Here is a 14,628-nt window from a genome sequence, read left to right on the forward strand (position 1 = left end):
TTTTAAAGTCCCTGTATTAACATTAGACCAAGTTGCAATAAACTTTTTTTTTAGGGCCATCCCCGTGGCATATGGAGGTTCCTGGGCTAGGGGTCAAATCAGAGCCACAGCTGCCAGCCTACGCCACAGCCACCACCCTACGCCACAGCCACCACAATGCAGGATCCAAGCCTCGTCTGCTACCTACACCACAGCTCATGACAACACTGGATCCTTAACCCACTGAGCAAGGCCAGGGATCAAACCTACATCCTCATGGATGCCAGTCAGATTTGTTTCCACTGAGCCACAAAGTAACTCCAAACATTCTTGTGTGTGTTTCTTTTTTAGGGCCCCACCAGCAGCATACGGAGGGTCTCAGGCTAGAGGGTGAATGGGAACTGCAGATGCCAGCCTACTGCCCCTACTAGCAACACCAGATCCAAGCGCATCTGCCACCTACACCACATCTCATGGCAATGCCAGATCCTTAACCCACTGAGCAAGGCCAGGGATCAAACACTCATCCTCTTGGATACTAGTCTGAGTTTGTTAATTGCTGAACCATGACAGGAACTCTGCAATAAACTTTTAACAAGAAAGCTCTTCCTGCAGTCACGTTTACACATCCCACTAGTAAGAGACCGCAAGTCAAGGCCCCAAGGGAAACTTTGGGCTCTTAAGCCAATGACCCTCCATTTCTTACACTGCTGTTTCTCCGGCATCTTAGATGGAATGTCATTCTTCTTTAAAATTCAAAGAAAAAGCCAGGTTCTCCCTTCAGTTTTTGCTCCTAAAACAGTTTGCTACCTGCTATGTGCTGGTTAAGATGGTGAGTCTGGAAGTGCCAGGGTTCAGGTTTTGCTTGTGGATTCTGGTGGGTCCTGTTCTGAGTCTCCATCTGGTTCTTCGGGACTGAGGTGGCAGGGGTCTGCAGTGGTTCTGGTTTAGCCAAGGGCTGGACCACACTGTCTGCTACATCAAGAACCATGTCCCACATTTCAAGACTGTCTGCAAGGACAGAGGTCATAGGAAAATTTAGCATCAACAATGTGTTTTCACGGTGAAATGCTGGGAAAGTAGGTCATGTGAAATCCCATAACGTGAGTATCCTATAACGGCTTTTGAATTTCTCCCCAACCCCTAAAAGACCAAAGCCTCTCTTAGGTTAAGACAACAGGAGCTGAATATGTGCTATAGTCAGCACTGCTGTCAGTCCCTTTGGGTCCTCTTTCTACAAAACGGATAGAAATTAAGATATTTATGCCCTTCATTTTATTTTGGCCACACCCATGGCATATGGAAGTTCCTGGGCCAGGGATCAAACTTCGTCACAGCAGCAACCCAAGCCATAGCAGTGACAACACAGGACCTTAGCTTGCTGTGCCACAAGGGAAATTCCTAATGCCTCTTTTAAAATGTACTTGTGACTACCCAAGTACACAGCAATCTACAGACGCTTCATAGCATTTACTGACTAGTACCTAGCTGTTCCTTTCAACCTACTAACCTGCAAGGACGGCTGTCTTAGTGAGTGGCTCTGAAACAGCAATTCCGGGAGTGCTGTGCTTCGCCAGTGGTCCTGCTGCAGAGAAGGGACAGTCTCAGGACAGTAGAACTGGGCCAGGGGGCAGAGCTGCCTGGGATTACACAGCATAGCCAGCAGGACCCTGTGTCCCAGACCTATATAAAACAGGTCTGAAAACTCTATTTTTGTTCTCACCAACAAAAGTTTCCTTTTTAGCAGCAGAAATGGCTTATTATAAGACATCTCGTCAAGTTTTTACTTTTTGAAGCTATAACCCTTGTTCAAACAAAATCTTAAGTAGAAATTAGTGTATAAAACCAACATGATGATTGATCAGGGGTGCGGGAGTCCTGAAGGACACTCCTTTTCCACCCCTCACCCCCAGAGCTTCCAGAATGGTCCAGAAGCTAAAGATACAGAACATTAATTCTTAGGAAAAACATCCCCAGAAAAGTAAATTATTTGTTTTTTGTTTTTGTTTTTTTTCCTACATTAATTTCAGCCTGCTAGTGCTGAGGGGAATTATAAGGAACTAAAACATGACAGCAAGTCCTCTATGAATCTTCATGATTCTAAGGAAGAAGCTGGGCAAAAATCCAGCTTTTTTGTCTGGATTTTTGGTCTGAGATAAGCCCTCTGATTTTAGTCTCTGGGAAAGACTCAAAAAAATCTGTTATCTACTATTCCCACTGAATGTGGACTCAAATGAACAAAAGCTTATAGAATTGCCAGGAGTTCCCGTTGTGGCGCAGTGGAAAAGAATCCAACTAAGAAACATGAGGACACGGGTTCAATCCCTGGCCTCGTTCAGTGGGTTGAGGATCTGGCATTGCCGTGAGCTGTGGTGTAGGTCACAGATGTGGCTCAGATCCTGCCTGTGTTTCTGTGGCTGTAGTGTAGGCCGGCAGCTGTAGCTCCAATTTGACCCCTAGCCTGGGAACCTCCATATGCCTCAGGTGCGGCACTCAAAAGCAAAAAAAAAAAGATTTGCCAGAAGCCCCACTTTTGTTTTATGTTCAAAGACAGCTCAGAAAGGCTTTCTCAGGCAGCTGTAGCCAAAGTAATTGAGGCCAAAAAAAGTTCTGTCCCCTGAAATGACTGGTTCCAGATTATGCAAGGCCCATCTCCATCCTCTCAAAGGACCAGTCAGTGTCTTAGAGTTCCAGCTGTGGCTCAGCAGGTTAAGAATCCAACTAGTATCCATGAGGATGCAAGTTCAATCCCTGGCCTCGCCGAGTGGGTTAATGATCCAGCGTAGCTGCAAGCTGCAGTGTAGGTCGAAGACTCAGCTTGTACCCTGTGTTGCTGTGGCTTTGGCGCTCCGATTCAACCCCTAGGCTAGGAACTTCCATATGCCATAGGTGAGGCCCTAAAAAGAAAAGGAAAAAAAAAAAAAAAAAAAAAAGACCAGTGCCTTCAGTAATGGGGACGTGCAGGACAGGACTTCACAACCTGAACTCCTTGGCCTCATGGTCCTGTCCCCCGTGGAGAGTACTGCTGAGTGCTGGCTTAGACCTAACCTGCTGCTACTGGCAGGGGATCAGAGTCGCCCCAGAGCCTCTGCTTACTACTCTCACCTTGATCCTTCTTTTCAGTGGGTAGAGTAGAGGGGGGACCCTGCTGCTGCCTCTCCATTTTCTCCCGGAACTGCTGCTGCAGCTGTTTCTGCCGGAGCTTCCGCAGGTATGTGGCATCACTATCCATAGTGCAGGAGGCCAGGCTTCTGCATCAAAAGAGCAACGGGGTGGGGGTGAGTGCCTGAGCTGACAGATAACCACAGCGGTTCCGAAGGGCCCACGTAAACCAGTGTGCTGGCTCTGAAGGTGACACAGACCCCCGGGAAGGGTCAGAGAAGAGAGGGACGGGAGGCCCCATACCGGGAGCTGCTGTCCTTATCCCCCTGTGTCACAACATGGGGGCCATTGGAGTAGCTGGGTCTGCAAGGGGAGGTCACCTCCTGTGGCTTGGGGGGCACCAGAGCTGTATTCTGTCGGCAGCTGCTATATCTGGCTTGTTCCACAGATGGTTCAAAATCTTGTCTCTTTGCTTTCGTTAAATCTACTTCAAGAGGCAGCTAAGAAGAAAAGAAAGAGAAGAGAAAATAACTTTCTCCAGCTGCCCTCCCTCTTCCTTAAAGATCTAAATACCTGGAAAATGGCACAGTCCCCTACCAACCATTCCTTGTAGGTCCTGAGAAGCTGAGACAAAGGATCCACAGGTTCAAGTAATGTTTTTAATTACATGAAGAATAAAACAATTTCATTTTCCACCTTAGACCATTCTATATCAATTAACTTTGATAAAAATAAATCATACTTTGGCTTTTATATAGGGCAAAAGCTCTACAAAATCTAATTTGAATCTTTCCTTGGCAACTAGATCTGATGCTATCTACTTTTTGTGATGGAAATGACCACATACTATTGCACTATAAAAACGCCAAGATTTTTCACTTGGGAGAACTTCTCTCAATAATACTGGTGCTGATAGAATAACAGAATATGAGGGACTGAGATGACTACGTTTTGATAAAGATAACCTGAAAATGAAAATTATACTGTGAAATTTGTCTACATTGAAAAGTAAATTAAAAAGAAATGGATGTATGCTGCAACAGGGAAGAAATATGTCATTTGAACAGACCCATCACTAGAAATGAAATTGAATATGTAATAAAAACATTACCTACAAACAAATCCAGGACCAGATGGCCTCACAGCGAATTCAACCAAATATACAAAGAAGAACTTATACCCATCCTTCTTTTTTTTTTTTTTTTTGTCTTTTCTAGGGCCGCACCGCGCCATATGGAGGTTCCTAGGCTAGGAGTCGGTCTAATCGGAGCTGTAGCTGCTGGCCTAAGCCAGAGCCACAGCAATGCAGGATCCAAGCTGTGTCTGCAACCTACACCACAACTCACGGCAACACCGGATCCTTAACCCACTGAGCAGGCCAGGGATCGAACCTGCCACCTCATGCTTCCTAGTCAGATTCGTTAACCACTGAGCAATGATGGGAACTCCACATCCTTCTTAAACTTATTCAAAAGACTGAAGAAAGAATACTCCCCAAAAGACATTCTATGAAGCCACCATCACCCTAATACCAAACCAAAGATACTACCAAAAAAGAAAATTATAGGCCAATATCTTTGATGTATATAGATACAAAAATTCCCATCAAAATCAAATCCAACAACACACAAAAAAGATCATACACCACAACCAAGTGGGATTCATCCCATGTTCATAAGGATTGTTCGACACACAAATCATTCAACATCATACACCACATTAACAAAAGAAAAGTAAAAAACCGCATGCTCATCTCAATAGATGCAGAAAAAGCATTTAACAAAATCCAATATCCATTCATGATTAAAAACTCTTACCAAAGTGGGTACAGAGGGAGCATAACATAGTAAAAGCCATTTATGACAAATCCACAGCCAATATAATACTCAATGGAGAAAAGGTGAAAGCCTTCCCACTAAAATCCTGGAACAAGACAAGGATGCCCATTCTCACCACTTTTATTCAACACAGGACTAGCCACAGCAATCAGACAAACAAGAGAAATAAAAGGTATCCAAATTGGAAGAGAAGAAGTAAAACTGTCACTCTATGTAGATGACAGGATACTATATACAGAAACCCTAAGGACTCCACACAAAAATTACTCAGAATGATCATTGAATTCGGCAAAGAAGATACAAGATTAACATTCAGAAATCAGCTGCATTTCTGTATACTAACAATGAAATATTAGAAAAGGCATACAGAAAAAATACCTTTTAAAATCACACCCCCAAAAATTAAATACATAGGAATAAAATTGACCAAGGAGGTGAAAGACTTATACACTGAGAACTATAAAACATTAATCAGGAGTTCCCATTGTGGCACAGTGGAAACAAATCTGACTAGAAATCATGAGGTTGCAGATTCAATCCCTGGCCTTGCTCAGGGGGTTAACGATCTGGCATTGCCGTGAGCTATGGTGTAGGTCCGCAGATGCAGCTCGGATCCTGCATTGCTGTGGCTGTGGCATAGGCCAGCAGTTGTAGCTCTGACTGGACCCCTAGTCTGGGAACCTCCACATGCCGCGGGAGCAGCCCTAGAAAAGGAAAATGGGGAGTTCCTGTCGTGGCTCAGTGGTTAATTTGACTAGGAACCATGAGGTTGCAGGTTCGGTCCCTGCCCTTGCTCGGTGGGTTAAGGATCCAGCGTTGCCGTGAGCTGTGGTGTAGGTTGCAGACACAGCTCGGATCCAGCATTGCTGCGGCCTCTGGCATAGGCCGGAGGCTATAGCTCCAATTAGACCCCTAGCCTGGGAACCTCCATATGCTGTGGGAGTGGCCCTAGAAAAGGCAAAAAGACAAAAAGACAAAAAAAAGACAAAAAAGAAAAAAGAAAAAAGAAAGAAAATTAAAGAGGATTCAAAGAAATGAAAAGATATTCCACACTCCTGGATTGGAAGAATTAATATTGTTAAAATGGCCATATTACCCAAAGCAATCTACAGATTTAATGTGATCGCTATCAAATTTCCCATGACATTTTTCACAGAACTAGAACAAATAGCCCAAAAATTTATATGGAACCATAAAAAACCCAGACTTGCCAAAGAAATCCTGAGAAAAAAAAACAAACAAGCAGGAGGCATAACTCTCCTAGACTTCAGACAATATTACAAAGCTACAATAATCAAGACAGTGTGGTACTGATACAAAAACAGACATACGGACCAATGGAAGAACAGAGAACCTAGAAATAAACCCAGACACCTACAGGCAATTAATTAATCTTTGACAAAGAAGGTAAGAATATAAAACGGGGAAAAGACAGTCTCTTCAGCAAGTGGTGTTGGGAAAACTGGACAGCTGCATGTAAATCAATGAAACTAGAACACACCCTCAACACAGGCAAAACATTCTCGGAGTTCCCACTATGGTGCAGCAGAAATGAATCCGACTAGTATCCATGAGGATGCAAGTTCGATCCCTGGCCTTGCTCAGTGGGTTAAGGATCCAGTGTTGCTGCAAGCTGTGGTATACTTCACAGACGTGGTTCTGATCCCGAGTTGCTGTGGCTATGGTCTAGGCTGGCAACTACAGCTCCAATTCCTCCCCTAGCCTGGGAACTTCTATACGCTGCAAGTGCGGCCCTAAAAAGCAAAAAAAAAAAAAAAAAAAAAAAAAAAATCTCTGACATCAACTGTACAAATGTTTTCTTAGGTCAGTCTCCCAAGATAATAGAAATAAAAACAAAAGTAAACCAATAGGACTAATCAAACTGACAAGCTTGTGCACAGCAAATGAAACCATTAAAAAAAAACCCAAAAAGACAACCTATGGAATGGGAAAAAATAGTTGCAAATGATGCAATCAACAAGGGCTTAACCTCCAAAATATACAAACAACTCATACAACTCAAAAGCAAAAAAATAACCCAATTCAAAAATGGGCAGAAAATCTAAACAGACATTTCTTCAAAGACATGGATGGCCAATAGGCACATGAAAAAATGCTCAACATCACTGATTAGTAGAGAAATGCAAATCAGAACTACAATGAGGAGTTCCCGCCGTGGCACAGTGGTTAACGAATCCGACTAGGAACCATGAGGTTGCGGGTTCGGTCCCTGCCCTTGCTCAGTGGGTTAATGATCAAGTGTTGCCGTGAGCTGTGGTGTAGGTTGCAGAGGTGGCTCGGATCCCACATTGCTGTGACTCTGGCGTAGGCCGGGGGCTGCAGCTCCGATTCGACCCCTAGCCTGGGAACCTCCATATGCCGAGGGAGCAGCCCAAAGGAATAGCAAAAAGACAAAAAAATAAATAAATAAATAACTACAATGAGAAACCACTTGACATGAGTCAGAATGGCCATCATTAATAAGTCTACAAATAACAAATGCTGGAGAGGATGTGGAGAAAAAGGAACCCTCCTACACTGTTAGTGGGAATGTAAATTGGTACAACTATGGAGAACAGTATGGAGGTATCTCAGAAAAACAAATATAGAACTACCATATGATCCAGCAACCCCACTCCTGAGCATATATCTGAACAAAACTTTCACTGAAAAAGATACATGCACCCCTATGTTCACTGCAGCACTATTCCTAATAGACAAGATACAGAAAAAACCTAAATGTCCATCAACAGATGAATGGATTAAGAAGATGTGGTACATATATACAATGGAATACTGCTCAGCCATAACAAAGAACAAAATAATGCCATTTGTAGCAACATGGATGGAACTGGAGATTCTTATACTAAGTAAGTCAGAAAGGGAGAGACAGGGAGCTCCTGTAGTGTTGCAGCAGAAACGAATCCAACTAGTATCCATAATGACATGGGTTCAATCCCTGGCCTCGCTCAGTGGATTGGGGATCTGGCATTGCTATGAGCTGTGGTGCGGGTTGCAGATGCAGCTTGGATCCCATGTCACTGTGGCTATGACATTGGCTAGCACGTGTAGGTCCGATTCGACCCCTAGCCTGGGAACTTCCATATGCCACCAGTGCAGTCCTAAATGGAAAAAGAAAAAAAAAAAAAGAAAGAGAGACAAATACCATGTATCATTTATATGTGGAATTTAAAATATGGCATAGATAAACCTATCTACAGAACAGAAACAGACCCTCAGACATGAAGAGCAGACTTGTGATTGCCAAGGGGGAGGGAGTGGGATGGACTGGGAGTTTGTGATTAGTAGATGCAAACTGCTACATGGATGACAGAATAGATATTAGAATGGCTAAGCAATGGAGTCCTACTGTACAGCGCAGGGAACTACATCCAGTCACTTTTGATAGAACATCACAGAAGATAATATGAGAAGAAGAATGTATATGTGTTTATGGCTGGGTCACTTTGCTGTATGCAGAATTTGACAGAACGCTGTAAATCAACTACAATAAAAAATAAAATAAAACAAAAAGAGGAGTTCTTTGGTAGTGCAGCAAACTAAGGGTTTAGCATTGTCACTGCTGTGGCATGGGTTCAAGACCTGGCCCAGGAACTTCCACATGCAGTGGGCACAGCCAGAAAGAAAACAACACGTGTTAGTCAGGATGTGGAGAAATCACAACCCTTGCCCTCTGCTGGCAGAGCTGCAGAACAAGTGCAGCCATTTTCTATATAGAAAACAGAGTGCAGGTTCCCCCACCCTCTAAAAAAGGTAACTACACCATGTGATCCAGCAACCCCACTTTTTGAAAAACCTTTAGAAGGAGAGTCCTCAAGAGGTATTTGCACACTCATGCTTCCATCAGCACTATTACAGCACTATTCACAACAGCCAAGAAATGTAAGCAACCTAAATGTCCACTGATGGATGAAGGAATAAAGGAAGTGTGATATATACATACAATGGAATACTGTTATTCAGCCTTAAAAAGGAAGGAAATTCTGACATATGTTGCCACATAGCTGAACCCTGAGGATATTACCCTAAGTACCATAAGCCTGTCACAGAAAGACAAAAACTGCATGACTGCACTTATATGAAGTTTCTAAAACAGTCAAATTCATGGAAACAGAAACCAGAATGGTGGTTACCAGGGACTGAGGGAAGGTGTAAAAGGGGACTCTTTTTACGGGTACAGAGTTTCAGTACTCTAGGTTCTGGAGATGTGTTTCACTACTGAACTGTACACTCTCAAATGGTAAATTTCATGTTTTGTGGGGTTTTTTACCACAAAAAAAAAAAACCCTGCAATAGCCCTCATAAACTCAGATGCAAAAATCCTTGACAAAATATTAGCCAACATAATGTATAAAAAGGATTTTTAAAAAGAAAAGAAATGGGGAGTTTCTATCTTGGCTCAGCGGTAACAAACTCAACCAATACCCATGAGGATGCAGGTTTAATCCCTGGCCTCGCTCAGTGGGTCGGGGATCCGGTATTGCCATGAGCTGGGGTGTAAGTTGCAGACACAGCTCAGATCCCACAATGCTGTTGCTGCAGTGTAGGCTGGCAGCTGTGGCTCCGAATTGACCCCTAGCCCGGGAATTTCCATATGCCGTGGTCGCAGCCTTATAAAGACAAAAAAAGGAAACAAATGGAGTTCTAACAGCTGCCAAAGATAGGAGCAGCAGGAAAAAAAGAAGCCCCCAAGTAAGAGAGGGAAGGCTGCCTTGTGTGTGGCCCTGCAGGGGCCAGAGGGTTCACAAGGAAGCAGCCACACTCCACCAAGCAGCAGGAACACTCCCGGACCTGACGAACCTGGATCACACTGAAGTCCAGACCCCCATTCTCCAAGGGCAAATGTGCAGATCACAGGACAGGCGTCAACAGAAACAAGGGACATCTAAGAGCTGAGGGAAAAGGTTCAACAGGTCAGGCTCTGAGTGTCGCTAAGAAATGACAGTAGTGCTGGGAGGGCACTATGCTCCTTTTGAGGTTCACGGACCACTCCCAAGCAGAGTTCTCTGTACAGGAGAAGAAACACAAGGGCTTCCTGCTTCAATTTCCTCATCTGTAAATTAAGTCTGAAATACACACTCCAGACCCTCTGAGTAGCTGAATCTTCACTTCTCTATCACCAAATACTCATGACACAGGGCATCAGTTCCACGTTTACTACACCACATGTCACCCCCCACTTCTAACATACCTGGCGTGGAAGCTTGTTAAGGGACCTCAGATAGTCTTTGTCCAGAATACAATTTCCAAGTGCATTCCCAAAACTTCTAAGGATAAGAAAAAGAAAAGTGAAACAGGGTTGAAAAATTATTACATGTAAATATCAGAAAACAGTTACAACCTTTGTACAAGTTGCTTCTCAACTGCAGCAGAGGGAATGGATGCTGATAAGCAGTCAAAATGTTCACTGGGGAGTTCCTGTTGTGGCTCAGCGGTAACAACCTGACTGGTATCCATGAGGGTACAGATTCGATCCCTGGCCCTGCTCAGTGGGTTAAGGATCCAGCATTGCTGAGAGCTGTGGTGTGGGTCACAGACTCAGCCGGGATCTAGCATTGCTGTGGCCGTGGTGTAAGCCAGCGGCTGCAGTTCCAATTCGACCCCTAGCCTGGGAACTTCCATATGTCGTGGGTGCAGCCCTAAAAAAAAAAAAATTTTTTTAAAGTGTTTATTAGGCATGGGCCATATTCCTCCACCATATTAAACTCGACTCTGAGAGTACAGCACTGAGAGGCTAAGAAGCCACTCCCCACATCCCACACATCACCTCCTGACATGGAGCACAAATTCCAGAGCAGAGATTTCTTCCCAAGAATTGCTCCAGTTCCCCAATACAGTGAGCACACACATTCGAGCCCAACCCTCCATGACCAAAATTCTTACTTGGAATACAAGGACTCCCCGACAGGTTACATATGGCAATTTTTTAGGCATGCTTTCCATGTATTTTTCTGGTGATTCAATTCCAAAGGCATCTACGACCCCAACAAAAGTTAAAAGCCCTGCTCTATGTAATCAAGTCAACTATAATACATATACACAATGAAGAACTGCTCGGGTGTGTTAAAGAGAATGAGGAAGCAATCCATGTACCCGTGTGGAAAGGTCTGCAAGACATACTACTAATGAGAGGAGCAGGGCTTGCCAATCAAGCTCAGAACAGAGAACGCAGGGCTCTACCGCTTATTCCCAAAAACTGGGGGACCTGAGCATAAGGAAGCACTGGGGAGTCAGGAAGAGAGCTGGAAAACAGGCCACTCATAGACCGGGGCAGGGGAGGGAAACTTACATTATTTTTACTTTTGAACCATGTGGATGTTTCACCTTGGAAAAAAAAAAGCTGCTCTGAACCCAGAGCTGAAATGAAGAGGATCCACTTACCTCAGTGCACGCTTCAACCCGTCTGTCACTGCCTCCTTCCTCGCCTTTTCCAGAGACAAGGCTTTTGACTTGAGGCCCTCGCTAACACCATAACCCACGTCTTCGTGATACGAGCCATCCTGGGGACAGAAGAGGAGATCGGAGTATCACACCAGGAGCAGCAGACTGCCCTGGACGCCGAGCTCCTTTCCTCAGGCAGAACCGGGAGGGCAGAGCCCAGGGCCTGCGACACAGGTAGTGGTCAGAATCAAATTCCTGCACCATTTCCTGGGCTGGACCTGCCTAGAAGTGTCCTGTGGTCAAAGCGCCAAGAAAACTCTGCTTTCTCATCTCTTTACATGAAAAAGGCACCTCTCCACCTACCCCAAGTCTTGTATTACCCTGCAGTGTAAAAACCTTTGGGACACCAAACAAAAGGAAAATTCGAAATATTGTATTTTCCAACAAATCCTCTCACAACTCAGGTGGCATCCGTTTCTCAGCTTCCACCAGAATTAAAGGTGGGCCTGGTGGGGGTGTTAGCTGACAGACAGCTGAATATAATTTCTGATGACAGCACTGGGATTTCTGAAACATAACTCAGAAAGCATTCAAAGAAATGAATGACACTGTAACAAAACTCTTTCCAGTCCCAGTTTATTTATGTGACTAAGTTTTTCACAACTATTTACAAAAATAAATCAGAATTATTTTGCTGAATGTTTAGTCTAGGAAAAATATTAACTATGGATATATAAACTAACTAATAGAAAAAAAATAAAAACAAAACAGGAGTTCCCTTCGTGGTGCAGCGGAAACGAATCCGACTAGCAACCATGAGGTTGCGGGTTCAATCCCTGGCCTCTATCGGTGGGTTAAAGATCTGGTGTTGCCATGAGCTGTGGTGTAGGTCGCAGACATGGCTCGGATCTGGCGTTGCTGTGGCTGTGGTGCAGGCCAGCAGCTGTAGCTCCAATTCCACCCCTACCCTGGGCTGCAAGCGCAGCCCCAAAAAAGCAGAAAAAGAAATGAAAAGCATTTTGCATAATATAAAAAAATAGGATGTGGAGTTCCTGCTGTGGCATAGTGGGTTAGGAATCCAACTGCACAAGTTCCCATCGTGGCTCAGAGGAAACGAATCTGACTAGCATCCATTAGGACGCAGGTTCGACCCCTGGTCTTGCTCAGCGGGTTAAGGATCCAGAGTTGCCATGAGCTGTGGTGTAGGTCGCAGACGAGGCTCAGATCCCATGTTACTGTTGCTGTGGCTGTGGCAAACCTCCGTATGCCTCAGGTGCAGCCCTAAAAAAGCAAAAAAAAAAGATGTAATAGGAGTCCCCGCTGTGGCATAACACATTAAGGACCTGGTGTTACTGTGGCTGTGGCATAGGTCACAGATGCAGCTCAGATTCAATCCCTGGGCCAGGAACTTCCATATGCTAAGGGTGTGGCAAAAAAAAAAAAAAAAAAAGGTAGGATTTACTTTAGAATGTAAAATTTTATAACACGCCAAAAAATATACCCTTGCAATTGTTTATATTTATGGTGAAAACTTTTAGCTAACTTACAAATGCAAGAGAACAGAGCTTTACAGAATTCTCTGAAGGGCACATGAGTAAGCCTGTCTGAATGCCGCCACCCCAGCTCAGGCCCAGCTCTTGGGCTGCTGCTCCACAGCCTAGAGGTCTCAGCACCCGCCCTGTGCCTGTAAGCGAAGTCTATTCCATCACCCTCACCTTCAACTGGACTCTCACAAATGCACAGACTCCCACGTAGAACTTGCCATTGTTAAGGTCAACAAAATCTAGGAGTGGGAAAGAGAACCAGTTGAAGAGGACATTGATCCTGTGCCTTACCTGGATCCCTCCAGCTGGCAATGGGGCACACCTACCCTAGGTCTTCACCCACAAAACATGCCTACCAGAATCAGCCAAGTCAGGGAGAGAGAGCCAGGAAGCAGACTCACCCACATTCTGCTGTGTGATAGAGTGGGCCCAGCCATTGTAGCCAAACATCTCATTGGCCAGATTAATTACCCTGTGACCCTCAATGTAACACACCTGGTAAAAATTTAAAGAGAAAAGAGCTGATTAACATCCCTTGCCACACTTAAACATGGACCAAAATTTACTTAATTTATTCCTTACCAACTTTTTTTGGCAAAACTGCCCTTAAACATTCTAGGGAATTCTCAGAGAAATTCCAGTGAACTTATTTCAAAGAACTTCCAGAAGGACCAGTCAGAACTTGGCCCACTTCAGATGACAACAAAGGTTGGAACCCATCCCCTCCTAAAGTCACTAAGAAACATGCAGCAACAGTGAAGAGAAACCTCCTGAATCCCAGAGGACCAGAGAGGGAGCTGGTCATCGCTGAAAGAGTCAGTATTGTGGGTACCCACTTTGCAGGGACATGAACTCTCCTACCTTCTGGCCTCCTCCAGCCATGCGGCTACTTATATATTCTGGGCCCAGCCTCTGCCTCAGAGCATTCTGGATGGCCTGGTACTCTTCTGCTGTGTACTGGTACTGCAATCCAGAAAGGGGAGGTTAAACTGACATCTCCACCACTCCTTAACACGTCTCCAGACCCCTTTACTCTTTTTTTTTTTTTTTTTTTTTTTTTTTTGTCTTTTTGCCTTTTCTGGGGCCGCTCCCAAGGCATGTGGAGGTTCCCAGGCTAGGGATCCAATTGGAACTGTTGCTGCCAGCCCATGCCAGAGTCACAGCAACGCCAGATCCGAGTCACCTCTGCAACCTACACCACAGCTCACAGCAATGCCAGATCCTTAATCCACTGGGCAAGGCCAGGGATTGAACCCGCACCCTCATGGTTCCTAGTCGGATTCGTTAACCACCCAGCCACAACGGGAACTCCCAGACCCCTTTACTCTTAAAAAGTATTGAGGACCCAAAGAGCTTCTGTTTATATTGGTTATATCTGTCAATACTAGGAATTAAAACTGAGAAACTTTGAAGGCACACATTCCAATAACCACCAGAGCAATGACATAAGCACACACCATGCGGTCTCTGGAAAGCTCCATCCTCACTCATGAAAGAATAATAGTGAAAAAGACACAGAGTATTTTAGTATTATTACTAAAATAACTTTGATTTCACAGACTCTGAAAGGTCTTGTGGACCCGCCCAGGGGTCACTGGACCACATTTTGAGAACCACTGCCTTAGATGCTACTACCATGTTACCATCCTTATAAAACTTACCTGAGTCAGAATTGGGAAACTAATTCTCAGAGTCTATATATGATATTTATGCAGGCAAGGGAGCAGGGGAGGAGAAAACAGGACAAGAAAGTCTTGCTTCCA

At 44.5% G+C, this 14,628-nt stretch overlaps 1 protein-coding gene across 18 annotated transcripts in view; it reads right to left on the bottom strand.

Annotated features, from left to right (window-relative positions):
* RAD52 (RAD52 homolog, DNA repair protein) overlaps positions 1–14,628 on the bottom strand; it is an 82,742-nt gene that overhangs the window by 3,829 nt on the left and 64,285 nt on the right. For 10 of the 18 annotated variants that reach the window (XM_005664104.3, XM_005664105.3, XM_013997862.2 and 7 more), the window contains 9 exon segments: positions 13,727–13,828; positions 13,267–13,360; positions 13,037–13,104; positions 11,322–11,440; positions 10,132–10,207; positions 3,385–3,581; positions 3,085–3,230; positions 1,490–1,564; positions 790–990 (listed from right to left, as the gene is read on the bottom strand). In XM_005664104.3, the coding sequence (XP_005664161.1) occupies positions 790–990; positions 1,490–1,564; positions 3,085–3,230; positions 3,385–3,581; positions 10,132–10,207; positions 11,322–11,440; positions 13,037–13,104; positions 13,267–13,360; positions 13,727–13,828 (1,078 nt within the window). 18 annotated transcript variants of the gene reach the window in all.

This window comes from Sus scrofa, chromosome 5 (assembly GCF_000003025.6).
Source record: "Sus scrofa isolate TJ Tabasco breed Duroc chromosome 5, Sscrofa11.1, whole genome shotgun sequence".
NCBI lineage: Eukaryota > Metazoa > Chordata > Mammalia > Artiodactyla > Suidae > Sus > Sus scrofa.